The sequence below is a fragment of the Rhinoderma darwinii genome, chromosome 3 (genome assembly GCF_050947455.1).
Source record: "Rhinoderma darwinii isolate aRhiDar2 chromosome 3, aRhiDar2.hap1, whole genome shotgun sequence".
NCBI classification, from domain to species: Eukaryota; Metazoa; Chordata; class Amphibia; order Anura; family Rhinodermatidae; genus Rhinoderma; species Rhinoderma darwinii.
Genome location: NC_134689.1, coordinates 410,303,390 through 410,329,618, shown reverse-complemented (window position 1 = coordinate 410,329,618; position 26,229 = coordinate 410,303,390). Strand labels below are relative to the sequence as shown.

General features: G+C 46.4%; 1 protein-coding gene and 2 non-coding genes across 3 annotated transcripts; 1 reads left to right on the top strand and 2 right to left on the bottom strand.

Annotated features, from left to right (window-relative positions):
- Nucleotides 1-266: 266 nt before the first annotated feature.
- AURKB (aurora kinase B) lies at nucleotides 267-10,915 on the bottom strand. The gene is made up of 9 exons (XM_075859223.1): nucleotides 10,493-10,915; nucleotides 8,519-8,555; nucleotides 8,327-8,402; nucleotides 6,849-6,894; nucleotides 5,906-6,103; nucleotides 5,009-5,147; nucleotides 1,489-1,637; nucleotides 1,238-1,412; nucleotides 267-1,152 (listed from the first exon to the last, which is right to left on the bottom strand). Exons 2-9 carry the CDS (start codon nucleotides 8,552-8,554, stop codon nucleotides 979-981), a joined length of 993 nt encoding a protein of 330 aa, XP_075715338.1. The 5' UTR covers nucleotide 8,555; nucleotides 10,493-10,915; the 3' UTR covers nucleotides 267-978.
- A 160-nt stretch (nucleotides 10,916-11,075) lies between these two features.
- On the bottom strand, nucleotides 11,076-11,210 carry LOC142751351 (U8 small nucleolar RNA). The gene has a single exon (XR_012882898.1). It is a non-coding gene; the product is annotated as a U8 small nucleolar RNA (small nucleolar RNA).
- A 480-nt stretch (nucleotides 11,211-11,690) lies between these two features.
- On the top strand, nucleotides 11,691-11,772 carry TRNAS-GCU (transfer RNA serine (anticodon GCU)). The gene has a single exon. It is a non-coding gene; the product is annotated as a tRNA-Ser (tRNA).
- Nucleotides 11,773-26,229: the final 14,457 nt, after the last annotated feature.

The window sequence follows — 26,229 nt, the reverse complement described above, 5'->3', positions numbered from 1 at the left end:
TCTAGTCGCCATCAGTGCATAGATGTACATTACATTCCAAAACAGGAAGTTTTCCAAACCCCCCCAAAAAAAACACCTCACTTTTATGAAACGTATAGAAAATGGAGATCTGGTAACTTCTCTGCCGCTCTATTGGACGGGACACCCGCTGCTTATCTACATGGGTCTTGTATAATTTGGATCATCGACCTGCTGTAAGATGAAACTTCCACAAATTAAGCGCCGTCCAGGATTTCATTTTGAATGAAGATGCAGAAAACCAAACATTTTAAAAAATATACAATTTATTTACAAAAACAAAACAAAATATAAGTGACTGTAAAAAGAACAAAAACTGTATCACACTAAACACGAGTGGACATCAAGTAGAGAAGGCTGGATAAAGAGAGAGACTTTGTATAAATAGACAGCCCAATAGAAACGAGACATTTATCTAATACGGCAAATTTACACCCCCACCTTTGCAGCTGTACTACAACTCCCAGCATGCCTCTCCAGGCGGAGACTCAGGTGCTACAGACAACCGCTCATACATCACATACAACACCCACACTAATTGTGTCAGTCCACCACCGGAAACCATACAGTAAGGAGTATCCACCCCCGAAACCAAGACCAGACCAGTAAAGACCCGGTGTCATCCGTGAAACCGCCAAATATTCAACTTCCAAGCCCTTCTGGGAAAGTCGGGTGACAACCAATATGGCTGCCGTCACAGCTCCCATAGGGCTTGTTATTTAAGAGTCTGAGAAGGCAGAGTGACAACCCCGACCTGATACGCTGCAGCTCCACAACCGCGGCACAACTAGGTGGAGTTTACTTTGCAGGAGTCTATGTGAAGTGTCCAGATGCGACAGCGGCCCTAGTGGTTGCCACCCAGTACTGCCAGAATTGAATATTTTGCTTTGATAGAAGACTAGGTATTTTAGGAGGAAATACTCTTCAATAAGTTGCTGTAGACGGAGGCCAGACTTGTGACTACTTGAGGCTGGAGCTGTAGGCAGGAGGCAAGATGCGGCGAGAGTTGGCTTTCACCCATGGGTGCTCCATAACACTCTTGAGTGGGAGGCGCTGCGCTGGAACGTAACGCAACAGTTTGCAAATGAGATCTTTGGATCCTTCTGACATGAAGGATGGGAACTGAAGATCGACCTGAAAGAAGAATTGAATTAATCACCACCTTGAATACAGACGACGACATTCAAATATATGCCGGGGAATAGAAGTAAAAAAATACCTTCACTATCCTGCGGTGGGTCTCCGTGTGGGACGGGCTTTCAAAAGGTGGCACGCCCACGAGGAACTCGTAACAGAGGACCCCTGCGCACCATAGATCCACCTTCTCATCATGGGTCTTCCCCTCGATCATCTCTGGAGGCAGGTAGTCCAGGGTCCCGCACATTGTCCGACGCCTAGAACCCACAAACACATGGCATCAGTACTGGTACACGAGGGGGCCAACCATCCTCACCCATCAGCTGCACATACCTGAGGGACGGGGCATGGACAGACCAGCCAAAGTCCGCAATCTTCAGCTCCCCTTTATATCCCATCAGCAGGTTCTCGGGCTTGATGTCTCGGTGGATAACCTTCCTCTCGTGGCAGTAGTGGAGGGCGTCCGCCAGCTCCTCAATGAACTGTGGAGGGAACCGGTTACAGAAAGATCATCCAATAATCAAATGTTCTGAGCCTTAGCGATTGACGATTATACACTGCTGTCTATATATACACACACACAGAGTTGGACAAAATTGTTGGTATCCTCCCGTTACACACAACTAAAAAAAATAAAACCCACAATGGTCACTGAAGATCAACTAATGCAAATCAGACATGGCTTTTGAATTGTGGTTCAACACAAAAATAATGAAACTGGCCTGGACAATAATGATGGTCCCTTAACTTAAAATTTTGCCGCACAACCTTTTGAGGCAATCGCTGCAGACAAGCAATTTGTGTAACCCTCAATGGGACTTCTGCCCCTGTCCGCAGGTATTTTGGGCCAGTCCTCGTGAGGACGCTGCTCCGCGGTCTCCGGTGAGAAGGAGTCTTCTCCAGACTGCAGGTTTCAGCTCCTTCTGCAGATGTTCTATAGGATTTAGATCAGGGCTCAGAGAAGCCACTTCCCATGCTTCGCTCTTCTTGGATGTTTTTACCTGTGTATTTTGGGTCATTATCCTGTTGGAGGACCCGTGACCTGCGGCTGAGTCCAAGTTTCCTGACACTGAGCAGCTCGTCTCGCTCCAGAATGCCTTGATAGTCTTGATATCATTTTACCCTGCACAGATCCAAGACCCCCTGTGCCAGATGCAGCAAAGCAGCCCCCACACATGCCCGAGCCCCCTCCATGTCTCACAGTAGGTACAAACTTTTCTTTGTAGGCTTCATTTTTGTGTCTGGGAACACAGAGCTGACGGGACCAGCCAAAAAGCTCCAGTTTTGTCTCATCTGCCAAAAGACATTCTCCCAGCAGCTTTGTGGCTCGTCAATATACATTTTGGCAAATTCCAGTCTCTTTTTTATGCTTTGCTTTCGGCAGTGCTCTCCCCTGGGTCGTCTTCCATTAAGTCCACTTTGGCAGAGACCGCGACGGATGGTGCGATCTGACACCGATTTACCTTGACCATGGAGTTCCTCCAATTTCTTTGGTAGTTGTTCTGGGCTCTTTGGTTACCATTCAAATTATCCATCTCGGTTATGTTTTGGCATTCTGGAGCGAGACGTGCTGCTCAGTGTCAGGAAGATCGGTCTCAGCCGCAGGTCACCCAACAGAATAATGACCCAAAACACAGCTAAAAGTGGCTTCTATGAGCCCCGATCTAAATCCTATAGAACATCTGTGGAAGGAGCTGAAACCTGCCCTCCGGAGAAGACTCCTTCTCACCGGAGACCGCGGAGCAGCGTCCTCACGAGGACTGGCCCAAAATACCTGCGGACAGGGGCAGAAGTCCCATTGAGAGTTACACAAATAGTTTGTTTGCAGCGATTACCTCAAAAGGTTGTCCAGGCCAGTTTCATGGTTTGTTTTTTTCTTCTGTTGGACCACAATCCATAAGCAATGTCTGATTTACATTAAGGCCTCATGCACACGACCGTAGCCGTGTGCACGGCTGCGGACTGTCAGCCGCAGGCCGCCCGCACATGCACATGGCCGCGGCCATTGTTTTCAATGAGCCCGGACCGCAGAACCGGGCCGTAATAAGACATGCCCGTTCTTTCTGCGGTCCGGGCTCCCGGGCCGTGCACGGACCGCAAAAACTACGGTCGTGTGCACGGCCCCATAGAAAAGAATGGGGCCGCAATTCTCCCGTGGATTTTCGGGGGAATTGCGGACGCAAAAACACGGTCGTGTGCATGAGGCCTTAGAGGCTGTCCCCACATTATAAGTGCCCTGTCTCCTATATAAGGAGATCGGCGCTGTAATATAGGTGACAGCAGAGCTTTTTATATAATAAAACAATCTATTTTTACCACTTTATTAGCGATTTTAGGTTTATGCGAATGAGTTGCTCAATGCCCAAGTGGGTGTATTTTTACTTTAGACCAAGTGGGCGTTGTACAGAGGAGTGTATGACGCTGACCAATCAGAGTCATGCACTCCTCTCCATTCATTTACACAGCGCATAGGGATCCTGCTAGATCCTTATGTGCTGTCTTATACGAACACATTAACAATACTGAAGTGTTTAGACAGTGAATAGACGTTCCACGGGATGTCTATTCACCATCCCTGCACTTCGTTACTCTGTCTGTGGTAGTTACAGCAGAGGAAGCGTGATCTCGCGAGATCTCGCTGTAAATGACAGGTTACAGCGAGATTACGCTTCCTTTGCTGCAACTACCATAGAAACGGTAACGAAGTGCCGCGATTGTGAATAGACATCCCGTGGAACGTCTATTCACTGTCTAAACACTTCAGTATTGTTAATGTCAGTATAAGACAGCACATAAGGATCTAGCAGGATCCCTATGTGCAGTGTAAATGAATGGAGAGGAGTGCATGATGCCGATTGGTCAGCGTCATACACTCCTCTGTACAACGCCCACTTGGTCTAAAGTAAAAACACGCCCACTTGGGCATTAAGAAACTCATTAGCATAAATCTAAAAACGCTAAGTGGTAAAAATAGATCGTTTTATTAAATAAAAAGCATTAGTGTCACCTACATTACAGCGCCGATCTCCTTATGTAGGTGACAGGGCACTTATAATGTATTATTACTTGTCAGTTTCGAGTTATTTTAGGGACCATTGTGGGTTTAAAGATTCTAACAATTTCGTCCAGGACTGTAGTTTATAATGTGAAGGCAAAAGAATTATAAAAAAATAAAAATAAATAAGGACGGGGAAAGGCAGCGAACAACTTCCTATAATCTGTACAACGATGGCACCACAACTCGTCATCAGATACCAGAACAAGACCTCAATGACACGGCTCAGATAACCAGGTGACTCGCTTCTAGGGGGCAGATGCTTCTAGTTTGTGATCAAACATTTGTAGTATGAAGTGTCAGAGAAACAAGCCACGGTGACCGCTACTGGACGGGAGGGAGGGCCGGCCACCATTATGGAAAGGGGTAGTCCAGGCACGGGGTGGTTTTTTCCACAGGATAGGTCATCAGTACATAATCGGTGGGGGTCTGACACCCAGACCTCGCACCCATCAGCTGTGCCCAGATAACGCCTTTAAAGGGGCTTGCAGGATAACATATTAATGGTCTACACCACCCCCAACCTGATCAGACCGAAGGCACAGCAGCGCAGCTTTAGTACAGCACGGTCGAGTGACGGAGCGCTGTAACCCTTCGGTCTGATCGGCCATCAGTGTGCGACTCCCAGCGATCACATTCTAAAGATCGATCATTGATGCCATACTCTGGAAAACCCCTTTAATGACGTATGGCATGTGCGGTTTGGGCTTCCAGACTGGCACTGGTAACACAGGTGCTGTAACCTGCAGAGTCCTGGTCCCGGCGGCACCAGTTTCTCTCCCCTGGTGAAACACTTACCGTGGCGCTTCTCTGTTCATCAAATCGGCCAAATTTCTGTAGCTCCTTGTACAGTTCCCCCCGGGGGGCAAATTCCAGCATCAAGTAAATGCGCTTGCGATCATGGAAGTAGTTGTACATGCGCAGGATGTTCGGGTGTCTGTGGCAGGAAAAAAAAATAATTATATAAATAGGAGTATTCCCACCTGACATTTATAGAAAACGCCAGAAACGTCTGATCGTGTGAGTCCCGGAGCAGGGACCTGCGTCTATCTAGAGATTGGGGTTTCTCAACTGGTCGCCACATTCGGGTGAAGACTCAGTGACAAGGCGGCTGGAACTCCTTTTTACGGAAGTCCAAATTACAGAAAAAGCATTGCTCGCCGTTTCTGTAACGGACGTCCACTTTTATGGGAGTTGAGGGAAGAATCTAAAGAACCCAGAGCGCCTCTGCACCGATTCCTCGTCTGAATGCGGCAGCCGGCAGTCATCAACCCAGGCGGGGTCCCCGATCTCGAAAAAGGTGCGGGCCCCGGAGCTGGGACCCACAATCAAACATTTATAACAGCCTATAGATAAGCCATAGATTGCTAATATGGGACTACCCTTAAAGGGTCCAACACCACCGCTCTCCCAATCAGACATCTGAAATAAAACAAGGGCCAACTGTCACTGCAGGCCTCAACACAATGGATTTCTCAGGCTATGTTCACACCTCTGCCCCCCCCCCCCCCATCAGGCTTCATGACGATCAGAACAGCGTAACATGCTCCAGTATTGTACCCCCCCAAAAAAACAGATACCCGATCCATATTTTCCTCTCCATTAACTTAAAATGGATCGGCCATAACGGATCATGACGAATCAGTTTGATCAGTCATGGCTGCACTACAGCGTCCGACCACAGGAGGCACCTACCGCAGGTGAGACTGGATCTCGATCTCCCTCCTGAGCTGGTGCTCCACGCTTTCCTTCTCCAGCTGGGACTTGAACAGGACTTTCAGGGCCATGATGAACTTGTTCTGTTTGTCCCGGGCCAGGTAGACATTGCCGAACTTCCCTTTACCGAGAGGACGCCCGATGTCAAAGTCCCCGATGGTGAATTTTCTCTTGGGGCTGTCAGACAAGAAAGGTGTGGATGAAACAGTGGCCGGCGCACGACATGAAAACGTCATTTACAAGAAGGTTTAAGACATTCTCCAAAAATCTGATTAATAAAGCCGCGAAAAGCCAGGATTATTTTTCTGAAGAGAATATCCAGGTAAGAGGAGCCCACACAAGACGTAACCTGCAGGACACAATGCGGCCCCCTTATACCGGACAGGTCTGATGTTAGATCTTCAGGTCGGGGGAGGGGTGCGCACTTCAACAACAAGCGTAATTGTGTTCATCGCGTTGTGTGACCAATTGTAATTAGTGAATAAGTCACAAAGCAAGAAGTGGGGGGGGGGGGGGGGGGGCAGCGGACTATAGACAACCCCCTTCTCAAACAGTGGGGACCCTTCCATTTGCCAAGTACAGCCCATTCCTAGAGGACGTTCGGTATCCATTGAATATAATGAGGACCCCATATCCATTTCTGCAGGGAAACGTCAGCATATTCATTACTCTACCAAATGTGGGGGCTCAACAGCAGAACCCCACAAAAGAATTAACTTTGGTTCTGACAAATATTAGAGCCAAAACAGAACAATAAGCTTGAGTGAAGACGACTTTACAGGTCTCTCGTATGTAAAAACCCCTCCCCCATGGTCCAATACAATCTTGTCCAGTCTAGCTAATAGATGCCCCATCCCCCCCCCCCCCCCCGCCCCACAAAGCAGATAAGGACTCACATGTAATCTATGGTTGTGCCACTTACCAGTCCATTGCCGGGTTATCAGTCAGCGCCACGCGGCCCGCCGTCACTGCACAAGAGAGAACAGGATCTATTACGGACACCATAACATTGAGTGTCTGGACCCCACTTCTCCAGAGGGGGGACCCTCACCTATCAGACATGAATGCCTCATGTGGACGGTCAGAATTCCCCTTTAATGGAACAGGTCACATCCCTATAGACCACCTCCCGGGCAGGACTTGCAGGGGTCCTGTGAGCAAGCATCCTCTACTGGTGTATTAGGTGACTGCAAGCAGAGAGGGTAACCAGACCTCCCCCCCCCCCAACAGGATCAGTAATAGTCTGCATACTGAGTATATCGGTGGCAGGGGTAGCAGGTGTACCCCCAACTTAAAGAGGCTCTGTCACCAGATTTTGCAGCCCCTATCTGCTATTGCAGCAGATCGGCGCTGCAATGTAGATTACAGTAACGTTTTTATTTTTAAAAAACAAGCATTTTTGGCCAAGTTATGACCATTTTTGTAGTTATGCAAATGAGGCTTGCAAAAGTCCAAGTGGGCGTGTTTAAAGTAAAAGTCCAACTGGGCGTGTATTATGTGCGTACATCGGGGCGTGTTTACTACTTTTACTAGCTGGGCGTTGTGTATAGAAGTATCATCCACTTCTCTTCAGAACGCCCAGCTTCTGACAGATCACGCTCTGACGTCACTCACAGGTCCTGCATCGTGTCAGACGAGCGAGGACACATCGGCACCAGAGGCTACAGTTGATTCTGCAGCAGCATCAGCGTTTGCAGGTAAGTAGCTACATGGACTTACCTGCAAACGCTGATGCTGCTGCAGAATCATCTGTAGCCTCTGGTGCCGACACGATGCAGGACCTGTGAGTGACGTCACAGCGTGATCTCTGGAGAACACGCTCTGTGTCTGCACTGCCAGAAGCTGGGCGTTGTGAAGAGAAGTGGATGATACTTCTCATCAGAGCGCCCAGCTAGTAAAAGTAGTAAAAACGCCCCGATGTACACACATAATACACGCCCACTTGGACTTTTACTTTTAAACACGCCCAGTTGTACTTTTGCAAGCCTCATTTGCATAAATACAAAAATGGTCATAACTTGGCTAAAAATGCTTGTTTTTTAAAAATAAAAACGTTACTGTAATCTACATTGCAGCGCCGATCTGCTGCAATAGCAGATAGGGGTTGCAAAATCTGGTGACAGAGCCTCTTTAAAGAAAAACTGTTCTACTCACAGAATTTGCTACAATTTTATCCAGTCTAGACATTTGTGCTGCTAATGTGTTCCTATTCACTGACAGTAAGCAGAGATCTTGAAACAAAGTAGATTAGAAAGTAGCAGAACTTTTCGTTACGCTTTGATAGAACCCCAACCCCTCAGACAGGCAGGACGAGCGCGCAGGGATGAGTCGTTTTATGCCGGGCCGGTGACCACAGGGGGTCCCGTAGCCTCAAAACGGCAGCTCTGGCCTCATACACACCTGAGCTGGAGGTTGCAGAGCAGGCCTCCTTCCTCATAACACGCTGGGGCCCCGAAGCACTTGTCGGGGTGGCAAACTGTAGAAAAAAAAGAGACAGGGGGGGGGGGGGGGGTTAATAGGAAGGATCAAGACACGGGCGAATGTCACGTGATCAGAAGACAAGAAACGGTAATGCCTCCCCACGATACCCACCCTGGAGTAAGGGTTGAGGTTCTCCTTGGACGACATCCTGTAAAAGACAGAAGGACAATCAATATAACGTCATACAACAGAGGAGAAAGCCGGGGATCCCGGAACAGGGACCGCAACAGAGTTAACCCCAGGGACCGCAACAGAGTTAACCCCAGGGACCGCAACAGAGTTAACCCCAGGGACCGCAACAGAGTTAACCCCTTCCCATTGCAGCCATTTCTCCCCCCCCCCTTCCAAAAGCCAGTGCTGCAATTCTGGATTTTTTTTTTTTTTTAAATCGACGGCCTATCCTTACTATACGTCATCAATATCAGATCAGTGGGGGTCCGACATCCGGGACCCCCGCCAATCATCTGACTTGTCAGGCACAACGCTGTACATGGACTTCAAGTCAATGGTAGAGAGCTGCAATCCCAGACACCGCGGCCACGGAGGAGTACGGCACCGCGCCGGACACACACCACGGCCTCTTCACCCAGCCAATTGGTAAGGCCTCATGCACACGACCGTATTTTTTCCCACCCGTAAATACGGGTCCGGTGTCACACGTATTCCACCCGTATTTACGGGCACGTTTTTGGCGGCAAAATTACACTGCAGTAATCGGCAGCCCCTTCTCTCTATCAGTGCAGAATAGAGAGAACGGACAGCCTTTTCTGTAATAAAAGTTAAAGAAATTCATACTTACCCGGCCGTTGTCTTGGTGACGCGTCCCTCTCTTCACATCCAGCCCGACATCCCTGGATGACGCGGCAGTCCATGTGACCGCTGCAGCCTGTGATTGACCTGTGATTGGCTGCAGCGGTCACATGGCCTGAAACGTCATCCAGGACGTCGGGCCGGATGTCGAGAGGGACGCGTCACCAAGGCAACGGGCGGGAGACCGGACTGGAGGAAGCAGGAAGTTGTCGGTAAGTATGAACGTCTTTTATTTTTTACAGGTTTATACTGATCGGTAGTCACTGTCGATCAGTTAACTCTTTCAGCTCCCTGGACAGTGACTATTTACTGACGTCGCTTAGCAACGCTGCCGTAATGACGGGTGCACACATGTAGCCACCCGTCATTACGAGAGCTCCATAGACTTCTATGGACTGTCCGTGCCGTTATTACGGCATGAAATAGGACATGTTCTATCTTTTTCAACGGCACGGGCACCTTCCCGTGAGAAAACGGGAAGTCACCCGTCGCCAATAGAAGTCTATGAGCCCGTTATTACGGGTCGTAATTACGACCCGTAATAACGGGAGTTTTTACGGTCGTGTGCATGAGGCCTAAGGGATTGGTAAGGGATTGGTAAGGGTGCCTGCAGATCGGATATTAATGACCGATCCTAAAGGTAGGCCATCTATAAAAAAAAACAAGAGCCAGACAAACCCCGGGTAAGGTTTAATAGGAGCACAAAGATGGCGGACTTGGGGCTGCCAGAACATCAATCAGCTCCCTGCGATGCCAGTGCAGCCAAAGGGGTGACAGAGAGGTCCCCTCGTAAAGCTGCTATTGACCGCGATATTTAAATCACCCAGAATGAAAGTCTTCTCCGATCCCGGCCGTTCGGGAGCAGTCAGTTGTAACCCGTGACTAGAGCGGTGGATATCCCGAACGTCTAAGATGGGAGTAGCCCTTTAAATAGGCGCCTGGACATAAAAGCTTACAATCTATGTGGCCAGCGACGCATCTACGGGGCGACAGTCATAGCAGGAATCGGGGCTGCGCAAATAAGGCGACAATGACATTCCACAGCGCAAACATGAACCCGCATCCAACACATCGCGACGACTAAAGGGATCACGTGATCATACAGTCCGTACAGCAAACGGTGAAGAGGCCGGCGGCCATAGTCATCACCATAGCGCCCTACGTGGGGCTCTCACGGACACATTCAGGAGAACATTATCTTCAGCCCCGGAGAGCAGCCATAGTCACTACAATCCTCCACTACGCCAGCGAACAGCGCGCGTCCCGCCCGGTTACCTGTCCTCCGCAGTCCCGCTCACTTCAGTCTCCACTCGCAGAATAAACTCTCCCTCTCAATTCAAATCCAAACCGCCACTGCCTCCGGCCGGTCACCTGACCCGTCTTCCCGATGCTGATTGGCCAGAAAGGATCCCTCGGATTGGTTGACGTCAGTTTAAAAGCCGACTTCTTAATTTCTCAGAGCCTTATTGGACGTGACGTCAAGACATCTGATTGGCTGGTAGTATTTTGCCGTGTGAAAGGGGAGTGAGGATTGGGAGACGCATCTTCTTTCGTGCTTGGTTGTCAGGGCTGTGATGCCGCTGTTGTTATAGGCTGGCCGCCATTTTGTTACTAAATGAAATGGAGGTTGCGAGACGAGAGGGAGGGCGAGTCGTGCGGCGTTTACGTATCCACTCGATGATGGATTCTGAAATGTCAGCGCTGCGACTGAGCAGACCGTTAAATTAAACGCTGCTCAAATATAGCACTACTAACTATATATCCCATCATGCATTGTTCTTACGTCAGACTTATTGAAAAATATCAAGCTTTATTTATCTTATTTTTTTTACAAACTTTGATCGTCAGTAGATCGAGCATCAGAATGCCACACACCCTGAGTTGTCAGTCAGGGGCGGGCGGGAGTTTTGTGTAATCAGACACTCAGCCTCCTCCATTCATCATGTCTGTTTCTCCCAGAGGAGGAACAGGTAAGGATTGACCTCACTGACGATACCGATTGATGGTCACCACCGGCGGCCACACCGCGACCTCACCCTCATTAGCTCAGGGAGAGCGGAAAATAACTATTGACATACACATGCTAATTACCGTCGTGTTATGATCGCATTGCATTGGCGCTAATTACGTTGATTGAAAGGAAGAATATTTAACTATACTCTATCATTGTTTAGTGATTTTCGTCCCGACCTGCTCATTAGCATAGACTCTATACTTGTTAAATGATTGGACGACATACTGTCTATTTAAATAAACACGCCCCCTTCACAAGTTCGCCATCTTTAAAGATGGCCGTGGATAACATTGCATTGCCCCCTAAGAAAACCAAAATGGCGTTCTATTTAATGTTCTGCGTTATACCGAATTCGTCCTGCCGCCATCTTGTCGTAGACGCAGACTGTGTACGATCAGATTATAGACCCGCGTATCACTAATGACATCAGGGCAGGAAGCGAGGCTTACCTTATATGGAGACGAGGTGGCCGAGTGGTTAAGGCGATGGACTGCTAATCCATTGTGCTCTGCACGCGTGGGTTCGAATCCCATCCTCGTCGTGGGATCATTTTAATTTTAATTTTTTTTATTTTTCTGATTATATCATCAGTATGAAGAGTTGCTGGTAATATGTCAGGTTCCTCCCGCTGTCTTCGTGCTTCTCTCCTAACCACAACCGTTCTACTGCATCAGTTGGACAGACGTCCTTTGCGCCTGGTTGAATACTCACATTTTTAGCCAATGTCCACCTCACGATTTCAGTCTCCATTTGACACATACACCGGAAAAATCTCACGTGGCATCACACATGATGGGCTTAGATACAGGCTCCAGCAGACAGTATCACAATGATAGGCTTAGATACAGGCTCCAGCAGACAGTATCACAATGATAGGCTTAGATACAGGCTCCAGCAGACAGTATCACAATGATAGGCTTAGATACAGGCTCCAGCAGACAGTATCACAATGATAGGCTTAGATACAGGCTCCAGCAGACAGTATCACACAAGATAGGCTTAGATACAGGCTCCAGCAGACATTATCACAATGATAGGCTTAGATACAGGCTCCAGCAGACAGTATCACAATGATAGGCTTAGATACAGGCTCCAGCAGACAGTATCACACATGATAGTTTTAGATACAGGCTTCAGCAGACAGTATCACAATGATAGGCTTAGATACAGGCTCCAGCAGACAGTATCACACATGTTAGGATTAGATACAGTGGCTGAGCAGACAGTATCACACATGATAGGATTAGATACAGTGGCCCAGCAGACAGTATCACACATGCTGGGCTTAGATACAGGCTCCAGCAGACAGTATCACAATGATAGGCTTAGATACAAGGCCCAGCAGACAGTATCACACATGATAGGATTAGATACAGGACCCAGCAGACAGTATCACACATGATGGGCTTAGATACAGGACCCAGCAGACAGTATTCTTATACTTACCCTCTTAGCTCCTGAAACGGTCCCTCTTCGGTTCTGGACACAGTGCGGGTCCTGACTCAGGAGTGAGCAGGGTAAGTATACTGTAGTAACAGGGGCCCCTGTCGTTTATTACATAGGCCCCAGTTACTACGATAACTGCGGCTATAGGCCCCCCTGTTTTCAGGGCCCGGTCACGCAATTGCGACCGTTTCGACGCCTATGACAATGCCACTGGCAGCATGCTCTACGTTCCTCAGTATTCAAGTGAATGGGTGAAGGCTGTAGTACTGTGTACTCAGAGAGTTATCACTGTGTGTTATCTGTGGTCATGGCCGGCCTTAGCTATGTTCGACCAGTGCGGTCGCACAGGGCACCAGCCGCCACAAGGCAAGAGGGGCGACAGCGGATGTGTGTATCCCCGCGCCGTTGCAACTACCAGCGGGGATACATACACTAACTGCAGTCGCCTTTCCGCCCGGGCGCTTCTTCACTTAGTGGCCGTCGCTACCGCTGTAGCAGCCATAGCGGCTGCTAGCGGTGACACTGGACATGAGGGCGGTGGCACCGCTAGCAGCTGCTGTGACTGCTATAGCGGTAGCGACGGCACTATAGCAGAGCAGGGAGGTATCTCCCTGCTCTGCTGTCTACTAGCGCCACTGTGGCTCCCTGAAGGAGCGGAATCCCGGTGTGGCCGGGGATTCCGCTCCTGGAGCGCTGCTTGATGTTTCTGTCCATATATGGACAGTGACATCAGGGGAAATTCCTGAAGCGGAATCCCCGGTCACAGCGTTGCAGACTCTATGACCGGGGATTCCACTCCAGGAGAAGCCAATGATGTCATGGATACAGACGACAGGAGCTTCTCCTGGAGTGGAATTGACGGTCATAGAGTCTGCAACGCTGTGGACGGGGATTCCGCCTCAGGAATTTTCCCTGATGTCACTGTCCATATATGGACAGAGACATCAAGCAGCGCTCCAGGAGCGGAATCCCCGGCCACACCGGGATTCCGCTCCTTCAGTAAGCTACAGTGGCGCTATCTATACTGGAGGGGGGGTGGGGGGGTTGCTATCTACAGGCGAGCTGTGGGCTGTGTGGCACTACCTACAAAAAAGGACGACTGTGCAGGAGAACACAAAACACCCAGCTTTCCCGGCTATCAAATAAATGTGTGGAAATAAACTAAGATATAACTTTTATTTAATCTAGCTAAAAGGATTAATCCTTTACTCAGACTAAATAAAAGTTATAACTTTGTTTATTTCCACACATTTATTTGATATCCGGGAAAGCTGGGTGTTTTGTGTTCTGCACAGTCGTCCTTTTTTGAATGTCTGTTGCCCGCCAGTTATCAGGGTGATTTCGCAGTCCTTGCACTACCTACAAGAGGGCTGTGGGCTGTGGGGCACTACCAACCAGGGGGCTGTGTGGCACTCCCTACCAGGGTTCTTTGTGACACTTCCTACCAGGGGGCTGTGTGGCCCTCCCTACAGGGGGCTGTGTGGCCCTTCCTATAGGGGGCTGTGTGGCACACTCTACAGGGGGCTGTGTGGCACTATCTACATGGGGGCTGTGTGGCGCTACCTACAAGGGGGCTGTTTTGCGCTACCCACAAGAGGGCTTTGTGGTGCTACCTACAAGGCGTTATGTGGTGCTACCCACAAGGGGCTGTGTGGCGCTACCTACAAGGGGGCTGTCTGGCGCTACCTACAAGGGGCTGTGTGGTGCTACCCACAAGGGGCTGTGTGGCGCTACCTACAAGGGGCTCTGTGGTTTCGTCTCCACCTCCAGTCTGGCAGTCGGTCCGAAACAAGCGGAGGCTCTCCCCAAGACGACAGTCAAGCCGAAGTTCACCGAGACCTGATTTGAATTGATGGACGCTGCGCTGTTACACGGCACCTCTGTAATATATGTGAAGGATTCTGGTCACCTATACCAGATGCTCCCTTCGCCAGTTGCACTATCCTAGGCTAAAAATGCACTTAGGATTATATTTTTTGTTCTTTTTTATCGCTCCTCTTTAATTCGTTAACGTGAATTGTGGCAGGGCGCGATTGGCCTGGATACACTTGGCTCATTCACCCCCTTTTTGTTTTTCGGCCTGTACGTATTTATATGTACTTTTGTACTAGGTTCCTCGACTGTTGAGACCCGACCTCCTCTTTTGATAGGGGTAACTTTTTTGCAGTTCTCCCTCTGTTTTTAGAGAGAGTTGCAAAGGGTAATATTGTATTACCAGTTTTCATTTGCTTTAATATCACCCGCCCCGGGGTATAATATTCTCCCTGGTAGTAATTTCTGAGTTTGTTTGAAGTACACTGATCTCATGCATTTCTCTTTGTTCTCACTGCAGATATGTGTATTGTCTCCCTGGTACGTCTTCACCCCAGTGTCTCTCCCTTCCCTCCTACTTTCACCCGAGATAACAACCGAGACGACATTGAATCCTCCAAGAACCTCCAAGGTAGAAGGACGCCGTAGAACACTGCTTGCTTTGAAACAGGCCTGGGACTGGCCCCGACATAACTGTGAGCTGTATACATCCGCACTTTCCACATCCTTCTTTGCTCTTTCCTACATCTTTGACCATGGTTAAATTTGTCACACTTAAAGGGGTTGTCCCAAGTTGACTAAAATTTTTTTTTTTATACATTCTAAGCAGGAAATGAATTTTAAAACATTTGGTGTTAAAAAAAAATGTAAAATTCATTTCCTAAGTGCCTTTTTTTTACACTTGATAACTCAGCAAGTGCTGGTTATCTTTTCTAAAAAGGGGCGTGAGCGGCTCGATGTCAATCAAGCCGCTCCGCTCTGCAGTGTGCGCGCTCCCGATGTTGCTAGATACTGTAGTTCTAGCAACATCGGGAGAATGTTCGTCTCAAGCGGGCATGGTAAGCCCGATTGAGACGAACTTACCGTGAATGTCAACTACACTACACTACACTACATTCACCCCGTTTCGGCAAGCCACTTTTCCCTCCCCAACCCTGTCACTACATTTTTGTACCCGCCGCACCGGTGCTGCATCAGCACCCGGCGAACAACTAAAAATATATAAAATAAAATAATAATCACCTAAGACGTTCTAACGGCGTCTGAACGGTCCCGTCACTTGCCATCTTCCTTCTTCTTGGCGCCGCTCACATTCATAGTAACAATGCGTTGTGGCGCAGATGACGTAATCATATCAGGCCCACGTGATTACTTCATCTGCGCCCACCGCTCTGTTATTGTGAATGGGAGAAGAAAAGTGACGGGACCGTTCAGCTCTTCGTGGGAACGTCTTAGGTGAGTTTATTTTTGTATGTATGTATGTATGTATGTATGTATGTATGTATGTATGTATGTATATGTTTTCTTGTATGTATGTTGTCATGTTTGTATGTGTATATGTGCATGTATGTTTGCATGTATGTATGTTTTCATGTATGTATGTTTGCAAGTATGTATGTTTGCATGTATGTATGCATGTTTGCATATATGTATGTTTGCTTGTATGTATGTTTGCTTGTATGTTTGCTTGTATGTATGTATGTTTGCTTGTATGTATGTTTGCATATTTGTATGTGTATATGTGCATGTATGTGTATATGTGCATGTATTTTTGCTTGTATGTATGTTTGCTTGTATGTATGTATGCTTGTATGTATGTATGTTTGCATGTATGTATGTTTGCTTGTATGTATGTTTGCTTGTATGTATGTTTGCTTGTATGTATGTTTGCTTGTATGTATGTTTGCTTGTAGGTATGTATGTTTGCTTGTAGGTATGTATGTATGTATATGTTTTCATGCATGTATGTTTGCATGTATGTATGTTTGCATATATGTATGTTTGCTTGTATGTATGTTTGCTTGTATGTTTGCTTGTATGTATGTTTGCTTGTATGTATGTTTGCATGTATGTATGTTTGCATATACGTATGTTTGCTTGTATGTATGTTTGCTTGTATGTATGCTTGCTTGCTTGTATGTATGTATGTTTGCATGTATGTATGTTTGCTTGTATGTTTGCTTGTATGTATGTTTGCTTGTATGTATGTATGTATGTATGCTTGCTTGCATGTATGTATGTTTGCATGTATGTATGTTTGCTTGTAGGTATGTATGTTTGCTTGTATGTATGTATGTATGTATGTATATGTTTTCATGCATGTATGTTTGCATGTATGTATGTTTGCATATATGTATGTTTGCTTGTATGTTTGCTTGTATGTTTGCTTGTATGTATGTTTGCTTGTATGTATGTTTGCATGTATGTATGTTTGCATATACGTATGTTTGCTTGTATGTATGTTTGCTTGTATGTATGTATGTATGTTTGTATGTATGTGTATATGTGCATGTATGTGTATATGTGCATGTATGTTTGCTTGTATGTATGTTTGCTTGTATGTATGTATGCTTGCTTGCTTGTATGTATGTATGTTTGCATGTATGTATGTTTGCTTGTATGTTTGCTTGTATGTATGTTTGCTTGTATGTATGTATGTATGTATGTATGTATGTGCATGTATGTGTATATGTGCATGTATGTTTGCATGTATGTATGTTTGCATGTATGTATGTTTTCATGTATGTATGTTTGCATGTATGTATGTTTGCATGTATGTATGTTTTCTTGTATGTATGTTTTCTTGTATGTATGTTTTCTTGTATGTATGTTTTCTTGTATGTATGTTTTCTTGTATGTATGTTTTCTTGTATGTATGTTTTCTTGTATGTATGTTTTCTTGTATGTATGTTGTCATGTTTGTATGTTTTCATGTTTGTGTGTTTTCATGCATGTATGTATGTTTTCATGTATGTATGTTTGCATGTATGTATGTTGTCATGTTTGTATGTGTGTATGTTTTCATGTATGTGTTTTCATGTAGGTATGTTTGCATGTATGTATGTATTCATGTTTGTATGTGTATACGTGCATGTATGTTTGCATGTATGTATGTATGTTTGTATATATGTCTGTATGGCCATGTATGATACTGTCTGCTGGCGCCCTGTATCTAAGCCAACTTTGCCGCAGGCTTCTATACATGGTATAACAGTCAGTATCACACATGAAAGTGAAAGTAAGCCTACGACATGTTTTATTTCATTTTTTTTTTTATATTTTTGATTTTTTACAAGTTTGGTGTTTGGACTACGTCGGTTTCGAGGACTACTTAGATGACGCTTTTTTTTTCCATCAATAAAATGGTTAATGAGGGTTGTGTTGGGGGTGCTTTATTTCAATAAAATATTTTATCTATATCTTTGTCTTTTCTTTTCAAGTTTTATTACTACCACTTTAGTAATGGCCACTGTCTGAGTGACAACATCCATTATTAAGGTGGTACTTAGTGTTAGCCGGTGCAGAGGCTAACACTAACCACCATTATTACCCCGGTACCCACCACCACCAGGGGTGCCGGGAAGAGCTTGGTACGATCCAGTACCCGACCATCTGTTGTGATGGTAGGGCTCTGGGGCGGCCGCAGGCTGGTATTATGAGGCTGGGAAGGGCCAAAAACAGTGGCCCTTCCCACCCTTGTAATGCTAGGCTGCTGCTGCTGCTGCTGTGTTGTATCTGGCTGGTTATAAAAATGGGGGGGACCCCACGTCATTTTTTTTTATTATTTATTTATTATTTTTATTAAAAAGACATGGGGTTCCACCCAATTTATCATAACCAGCCACAAACAACACAGTGTTACCGTATTAGCCTGGGAATGGACAAAACCAATGGCCCTTCCCACCCGTGTAATGCCAGACTGCTGCGGCCTTGTATATGGCTGGTTATTAAAAATGTGGGGGACCCAACGTCTATTGTTAAATTTTACAAAAAAACGACGTGGGGGTCCCCCCCATTTTTATAACCAGCCCGATACAACACAGCAGCAGCCTAGCATTACAAGGGTGGGAAGGTCCACTGTTTTTGGCCCTTCCCAGCCTCATAATACCAGCCTACGGCCGCCCCAGTACCCGACCATCACAACAGATGGTCGGGTACTGGATCGTACCAAGCTCTTCCCGGCACCCCTGGTGGTGGTGGGTACCGGGGTAATAATGGGTGGTTAGTGCTAGCCTCTGCACCGGCTAACACTAAGTACCGCCTTAATAATGGACGCTGTCAATCAGCCAACTGACATTATCTAGGCACTAATAAAGTTTGAAAAAAAAACACAAAGACAATTTTTTTTTATTGAAATAAGAAATCCCCAACAAAACCCTCGTTAACCATTTTATTAAAATTTTCAAAAAACGTAGATCTACGCAGAAGTCCAATGAATCGAAAGACGTAGTCCAATCGGTACATCAAAATCTGCAACAACATTAAAAAAAGTTAGCAATGTGAACAATACCGATACTTATACTCACCTACACACACACAAACAACCACACACAAACATATACACAAACACATATAAACACACACCCATATATTACACAAACACACACATATACAGACACACATATACACACACACATATACACACACACATATACACAAACACATGTACACAAACATATATACACACACACACACACACACATATATACACACAAACACACACACATATACACAAACACACACGTATACAAAAACACACACAAACATATACACACAAACCTATACACATATGCACAAACACACCCATATATACACAAACACACACACACATATACACACACACACATATGCATACATATACACATATGCACAAACACACCCATATATACACAAACACACACATATACACACACATATATACATATACAAAAACACACAAACATATACACACAAACATATGCACAAACACACCCACATACACACATAAACACACAAACACACACACAAACATATACACAAACACACATATATACACAAACATATACACAAACACATGTACACAAACAAACCCACATATACACAAACATATACATATATACACAAACACACCCATATATACACACACACACATATACACAAACACACCCATATATACACAAACACACACACATAAACACACCAAAAAAGCACACACACATATACACACAAACATATACACATATACACACAAACATATGTACACAAACACACCCATATATACACAAACACATACACAAACCCACACATATACAAAAACACACACACACAAACATATACACAAACACACCCATATATACACACACACAAATATACACAAACACAAAAATATACACAAACATATACACACAAACACACCCATATATACACAGACACACACACACACACACACACACACACTTACCTTTAGCGGAGCGCAGACTTCTCGCGACGGGTGCCTTCCACTTCATCTCCTTGCATCTCCTGCGCATGCGCCGAGATGCGCCGAGATGCGCGTTCATGAGTAAATGACATCCTCTGCTCCGGACGCAGAGGATGTCATTACGCATGCGCGGCCACCGCTAAAGGTAAATAGCGGTGGCCGGGAACCTAGGCAACGATCAGGATACAAAGAGGGACCGACCGCAACTTCAATCAACGATATCAAGAAAACGACATCGCTGGACGACGGACAGGTAATTAGAATTCTTCTTATTTTTACATGGGGGAGCTTTATAGCTCCATTTATCAACTTGGGACAACCCCTTTAAAGGAACAGTGTCACGATTTTTTTTTTTTTTAACATCAGTTTAATTTTAGTCTTTTATTAAAAACTTTTATATTTATTTGTGTGTTTGTGTTTTACTTTTTTTTATTTTTACACTTTTTCTTCCCTATGGGGGCTGCCATTTTTTACTCCATTTCTGTATGTGTCGATTAACGACACATACAGAGATGGAATACGGCAGCTTACAGTCCCATAGTGAATGCGAACGGGGCCCGTTCCATCCACTATGGTGTACGCCGTCTGTGTGGGAACGGCGCATGCGCGGCTCCCACACAGTCCAAGTTGAACTGAGCGCCGTCCGGCGCCATTTTCCTTTGGACCAGAAGTCGCAGCCGGACTGTGAGATTACTACTTCCGGTTGCGGCTTCCGGACTTGTGCACTTGGACCAGCGGCAGCAGACGGAGCGGATGGACCGGAGGGAGCCGCGGCGGCAGGAGCAGGTAAGAGATTTCTATGTATGTTCGTGTTTGTGTGTGTTTACTACTGTATGTAAACCTTCTACACTGTGTGTTAGCTCAAAAAATGGCGGCACACAGTGTAGGAGGTTTGACCATTCAATCCCCTCGTTTCTCCCGGCACTAGCCAGGATAAAGGAGGGGGGGATGCTGAGAGCTCACTAGAGCGAGTGAGAGTGAGTATTCCCAAATTTTGCAGCATAAAGCAATGTGGTTGCTTTACCACATGCAATGCTGCAATTTTGGGAATTGCTCCATCTAGTGACCAGCACTGGGAAATGTTATAAATTAGAATCTAATTTATAATATTTCCTGACTCGTGAAAAAAATAAAAAAAATTAGAACAATGTTTAATCACCTACACACTAATTGTTTAACTAAAAAAAAAAATACACGGACCCGACAAGGCAGGATCACACGCTGGCAGCCAGGTAAGTTTAAAATTCTATAGTATGTCTCCTTCCACGTGGTATCTCCAACACTGGACAGGAATTCACAGGGCAGGGTTTTCTCGGAGTGCAGTGGCGAATGCCCGCGGGGACTGAGGGAGGAGAGCTTCAATTGATATGATGATGGAGATTTGGAGGCTTAAATGAAATGTATGGCCATACAGGTGAATTTTGCCTTTTGTGAAGATCTTTACTTTCCATCTGTTGGACTGACTGCCTCCATGCAAGGATTCCTGGCACTCGCTGGCTGTTCAAGGCAAAAACCTATACGAGTTACAAAAGTGCACTGCTTTAAAGCTCAAGATTACGAGGGCTACATATTGACCCCAAAGGTCTGTGAAAAGACTACCTATCACCACAAGGTTTATATCTTACATATTGACCTTAAAGGTCTGTGAAAGGACTCTCTATCACCATAAGATTTATATAAAAATCAAGGATCCGCTTATGAGAGGGGAAAAAAATACGCTGCAAATTATATCCCCTTAACACACGGGACTATCTTCCTATTTTGAGATTTACATTTTTTATAAAAATAATTTCTTCAAAACACCATTACCAACCACTCTACATAGGAACTCTGGCCACTCTGTGATAAAAACAACATATATGGTTGAAAACCGCAAGTGTGAACACAACCCAGCGATTTTGCTTTGAAAATTGTTATCTTCTCAAATTTGTTCCATGCATATATGATATGTTGCATACTCATGAGGTGATATTATAGATGCATAGAGGTGCTATTATATGTCTCTTTTCCTGGCCAGGAGAAAAATATTATTTTTCTTTGTTTTAAATTGTTGTTGTATAAATTAATATTGCCGGTATTATCTGGATTCAAAAATAAAATATTATGTTGAATTTTATCCAACCCAAGAGTGCCTAGCTATATTCCTGGATCATTTTTTATTTTTTATTTTTCAATAGCGGATGTAGATCCCATTTCTTGGTCAGATCATACGCCAGTCTCTGTGACCCTGCAAATAAGGAAACCAAACACGAGAGTATGTCATTGGCGCTTAAACGAAACTTTGATTAAGTCCCCTGCTTTTAGGGACAGCCTGGCCGGACTTATGCGGGAACTTTATGCTCTTAATGAGGGATCGGTTCCTTCTGTATCCACTCTTTGGGAGGCGCATAAGGCAGTGATGAGGGGGCAATGCATAGTAATGGGATCTAGATTGAAAAGAGACTCTAGGGCCAAGCGGGTGGCTCTCCATCGGACAATTGCTAAACTGGAGAGGGAAATGGGGATTAAACCGGCGGTCCCGACACTACGGAAACTGATAGAGGCTAGAGCACAACTCAAGGACTTAGCTATGAAGGGGGTAGAAAAGTCACTACTATATACGAAAAGGAAAAATTATGATAAAAGTAATAAGGCGCACTCGCTTCTGGCCAGGCTGTTGCGGGACTAGGCGACTGCTCGAACTCCACAGGCGGTTCGGGACAACACGGGCATTCTCTAGCATCATCCAGACACAATAGCCACACTCTTCCATGACTATTATAAATCCTTATACCACCTGCCGACTACCTTACCACCTGATCCAGCTCGCCGGAGGGAAACGCTGCAAGCCTATCTCTCTTCCTGTGCTCTCCCTAGACTGAAAGATGAGGAGCTTTCATCCCTGAATGCCCCGATATCTGCGGAGGAATTGTCTGATATACTGAAGGACCTCCCTAGTGGTAAGGCCCCTGGACCAGACGGCTTTACATATGGGTATTATAAGACCTTTGCGGAGATCTTGGTTCCATGGATGGCTTCGTTATTTAATGAATTCCTGCAGGGTTCTCCCATTCCTCAAACATTTCTGCATTCTCACATTACGCTGATCCCTAAACCGGGTAAGGACCACGCAGAATGCTCCAATTACAGACCCATAGCTCTTCTGAATTCTGATCTAAAAATTTTCACTCGTCTTTTAGCTAATAGACTCAATGTTTGGCTCCCTTCTTTGATCCACAAGGACCAAGTGGGCTTTGTGCCTCTCAGACAAGGAGGAGACAACACACGAAGGACCCTAGATCTTATTGATGCCCTCCACAAGCAAAAGGAATCGGCGATCCTTCTTAGCCTAGATGCAGAGAAGGCGTTTGATCGCTTGGGATGGCCATTTATGTTTGAAACTCTAAATTCATTTGGGATTTCGGGCCCTTTCTTGACGGCGCTGTGTGGTCTCTACTCCAACCCGAGAGCGGCAATTAAACTCCCACACTCCACCTCCCCCCTTTTTCAAATCTGGAATGGTACACGTCAGGGGTGTCCCCTGTCCCCTCTTTTATTTGTGCTATGCATTGAACCCTTAGCAGCTCAAATTCGGAAATCCATCGATATAGCGGGGGTCCAGATACAAGATAAAGAGTTTAAGGTCTCCCTGTTTGCAGATGACGTCCTCCTGACTATGACTAAATCTCATACCTCCCTTCCTAACCTTACTACTGTTCTCCGTAGGTATGGGAGGCTGTCAGGGTATAAAACTAATACATCTAAAACAGAAGCGCTCCCTCTTAATGTCCCACACCAGGAGCTCCTGCTCCTCAAACATAACTACACCTACAACTGGAAGGAAACCTCCCTGACCTACTTAGGAGTTCCGCTCACTCCCTCTTATGCATCGGTCTACAAAGCTAATTTCCCCTCTCTGTTTGTGGAATTACGTCAGCTAATGACCAGGTGGGATCCTCTTCCCATGTCATTTTTTGGGCGCATAGCGGCGGTCAAAATGACCTTGCTTCCTAAATTACTGTACTACTTTGAGACTTTGCCAGTAGCGGTACCTATCAGGGAATTGCGGGCCATGCAGTCTTCCATCCTCAGGTTCATATGGCACTCCGGCAGACATCGAATTCCGAAATCAGTCTTATTATCTGGTCGATTTGCGGGTGGGCTATCAGTCCCTGATGTGGTGAAGTACTACTGGGCGGCACACCTCCGTCGCATACCCAGTTGGGTGTCTTTAAGGGCTTACAACAAGTGGACCGAAATAGAGAAGCTATGGATGGCACCGGTTCACCCAAACTCCTTGTTATGGGGCGACCCACTGGTAATGCCGTCTGCATCTCTATTGGGTCCCATGAGATTTCAAAAGGAGGTGTGGGAAATCTGTAAAAAAACACTTTCATTTGGCGTCGGGTTGCCCGCCCTTGACTTCAGTACTCTACACTCCCACTATTCCGGGCGGCACTACCCCCCGAATGGTCCAATTGTGGGCGGGAATTTAGATATTTCACTTGGCTGACATGGTTGATCCCCGCACGCTAGAGCTTCACCTGTTCTCATACTTTCAAAGACATCATAATGTCCCCTCCTCAGCATTTTTTCACTATCTTCAGATCAGACATTACATGCAGCAAACTTTCAGATCCACACGGGTCACTACACCTACAAGCTTCGAAAGGTTGTGTCTGTATGCTACCACCACTAGGGGGCTTATTTCCGCCATTTATGCAATACTGCTATCCCCGGAGGGTTCCCCTCCGCCTGGGCATAGGTACATGTTGAAGTGGGAGGCCTTGCTGAATAAATCTATCCCTCTCATTGTGGCAGATTATCTGGTCGCAAGCAGCTAAAACCTCCATCTGCACTGCATATAAAGAGAACCAATATAAAATTCTTATGTTTTGGTACCATACCCCTGCCTTTCTGCATGGCTTCAATCCGGGTATTCCGTCGGATTGCTGGCGATGTAGAAATCAGAGAGGGGACCTGTTCCATATTTTCTGGAGCTGCTCTTTGGTACAACAGTATTGGTTGGAGGTTAGGAATTTGGCATTGGCGGTGTTGCAGCAGGATATTCCCCTAGACCCTCTTCATTACCTCCTGAACGTCCCCCCTAGGTCTTTGGGGAAATCATTAGCCCGACTTTTTCGACACTTTCTCACTGCCGCTAAGACGTTGATAGCTTGGAAATGGAGACAGACAGCCCCTCCCTCTCACATCGACTTAGTAACTAGAATTAGGGAAATACGTACAATGGAACATATGACGGCCTCTATTGACAATGAACTGGACAGGTTCAAAGTGGTGTGGGACCCATGGGACAAGTATTGGCTACGGGTATCCCAAGATTAGGTTGTTGGTTGAGCTCCGACTATCCCTCCCCCCCCTTTATCCCCTGTGTCTTTTCCCTGATGTCTTGTTTGTCCATTGAAATTTACTGTTTTGTCATGTGAACTGCATGGCCTCCCATGCATCTCTAAGCCATATGTATATTTTGAAAATTTTCAATAAAAACACAGTTGAAACCAAGGGGCTCTGTGGTGCTACCCACAACGGGGCTGTGTGTGGCGCTATCTACAGGGGGCTGTGTGTGGCGCTATCTACAGGGGGGCTGTGTGTGGCGCTATCTACAGGGGGGCTGTGTGTGGCGCTACCTACAAGGGGCTCTGTGGTGCTACCCACAAGGGGCTCTGTGGTGCTACCCACAACGGGGCTGTGTGTGGAGCTATCTACAGGGGGGCTGTGTGTGGCGCTATCTACAGGGGGGCTGTGTGTGGTGCTATCTACAGGGGGGCTGTGTGTGGCACTATCTACAGGGGGACTGTGTGTGGCGCTATCTACAGAGGGACTGTGTGTGGCGCTACCTACAAAGGGCTGTGTGGCGCTACCTACAGGGGGATGGCGCTACCTACAGGGGGAATCTGTGAGTGGGGGTTGATGGTCATTTTACTGTGAGTGGGGGGCTGATGGTCATTACTGTGAGTGGGGGGCTGATGGTCATTACTGTGAGTGGGGGGTTGATGGTCATTTTACTGTGAGTGGGAGGCTGATGGTCATTACTGTGAGTGGGGGCTGATGGTCATTACTGTGAGTGGGGGGCTGATGGTCATTACTGTGAGTTGGGGGGCTGATGGTCATTACTGTGAGTGGGGGGCTGATGGTCATGTTACTGTGAGTGGGGGGCTGATGGTCATGTTACTGTGAGTGGGGGGCTGATGGTCATTACTGTGAGTGGGGGGCTGATGGTCATTTTACTGTGAGTGGGGGGTTGATGGTCATTTTACTGTGAGTGGGGGATTGATGGTCATT

Coding starts and splice junctions, on each gene's coding strand:
- AURKB (XM_075859223.1), bottom strand. CDS start 8,554: ATGTCGTCCAAGGAGAACCTCAACCCTTACTCCAGG. Junction 6,104..6,848: donor GATAACCCGGCAATGGACTG/GTAAGTGGCACA, acceptor CTTGTCTGACAG/CCCCAAGAGAAAATTCACCA. Junction 1,153..1,237: donor CCCACCGCAGGATAGTGAAG/GTATTTTTTTAC, acceptor TTCTTCTTTCAG/GTCGATCTTCAGTTCCCATC.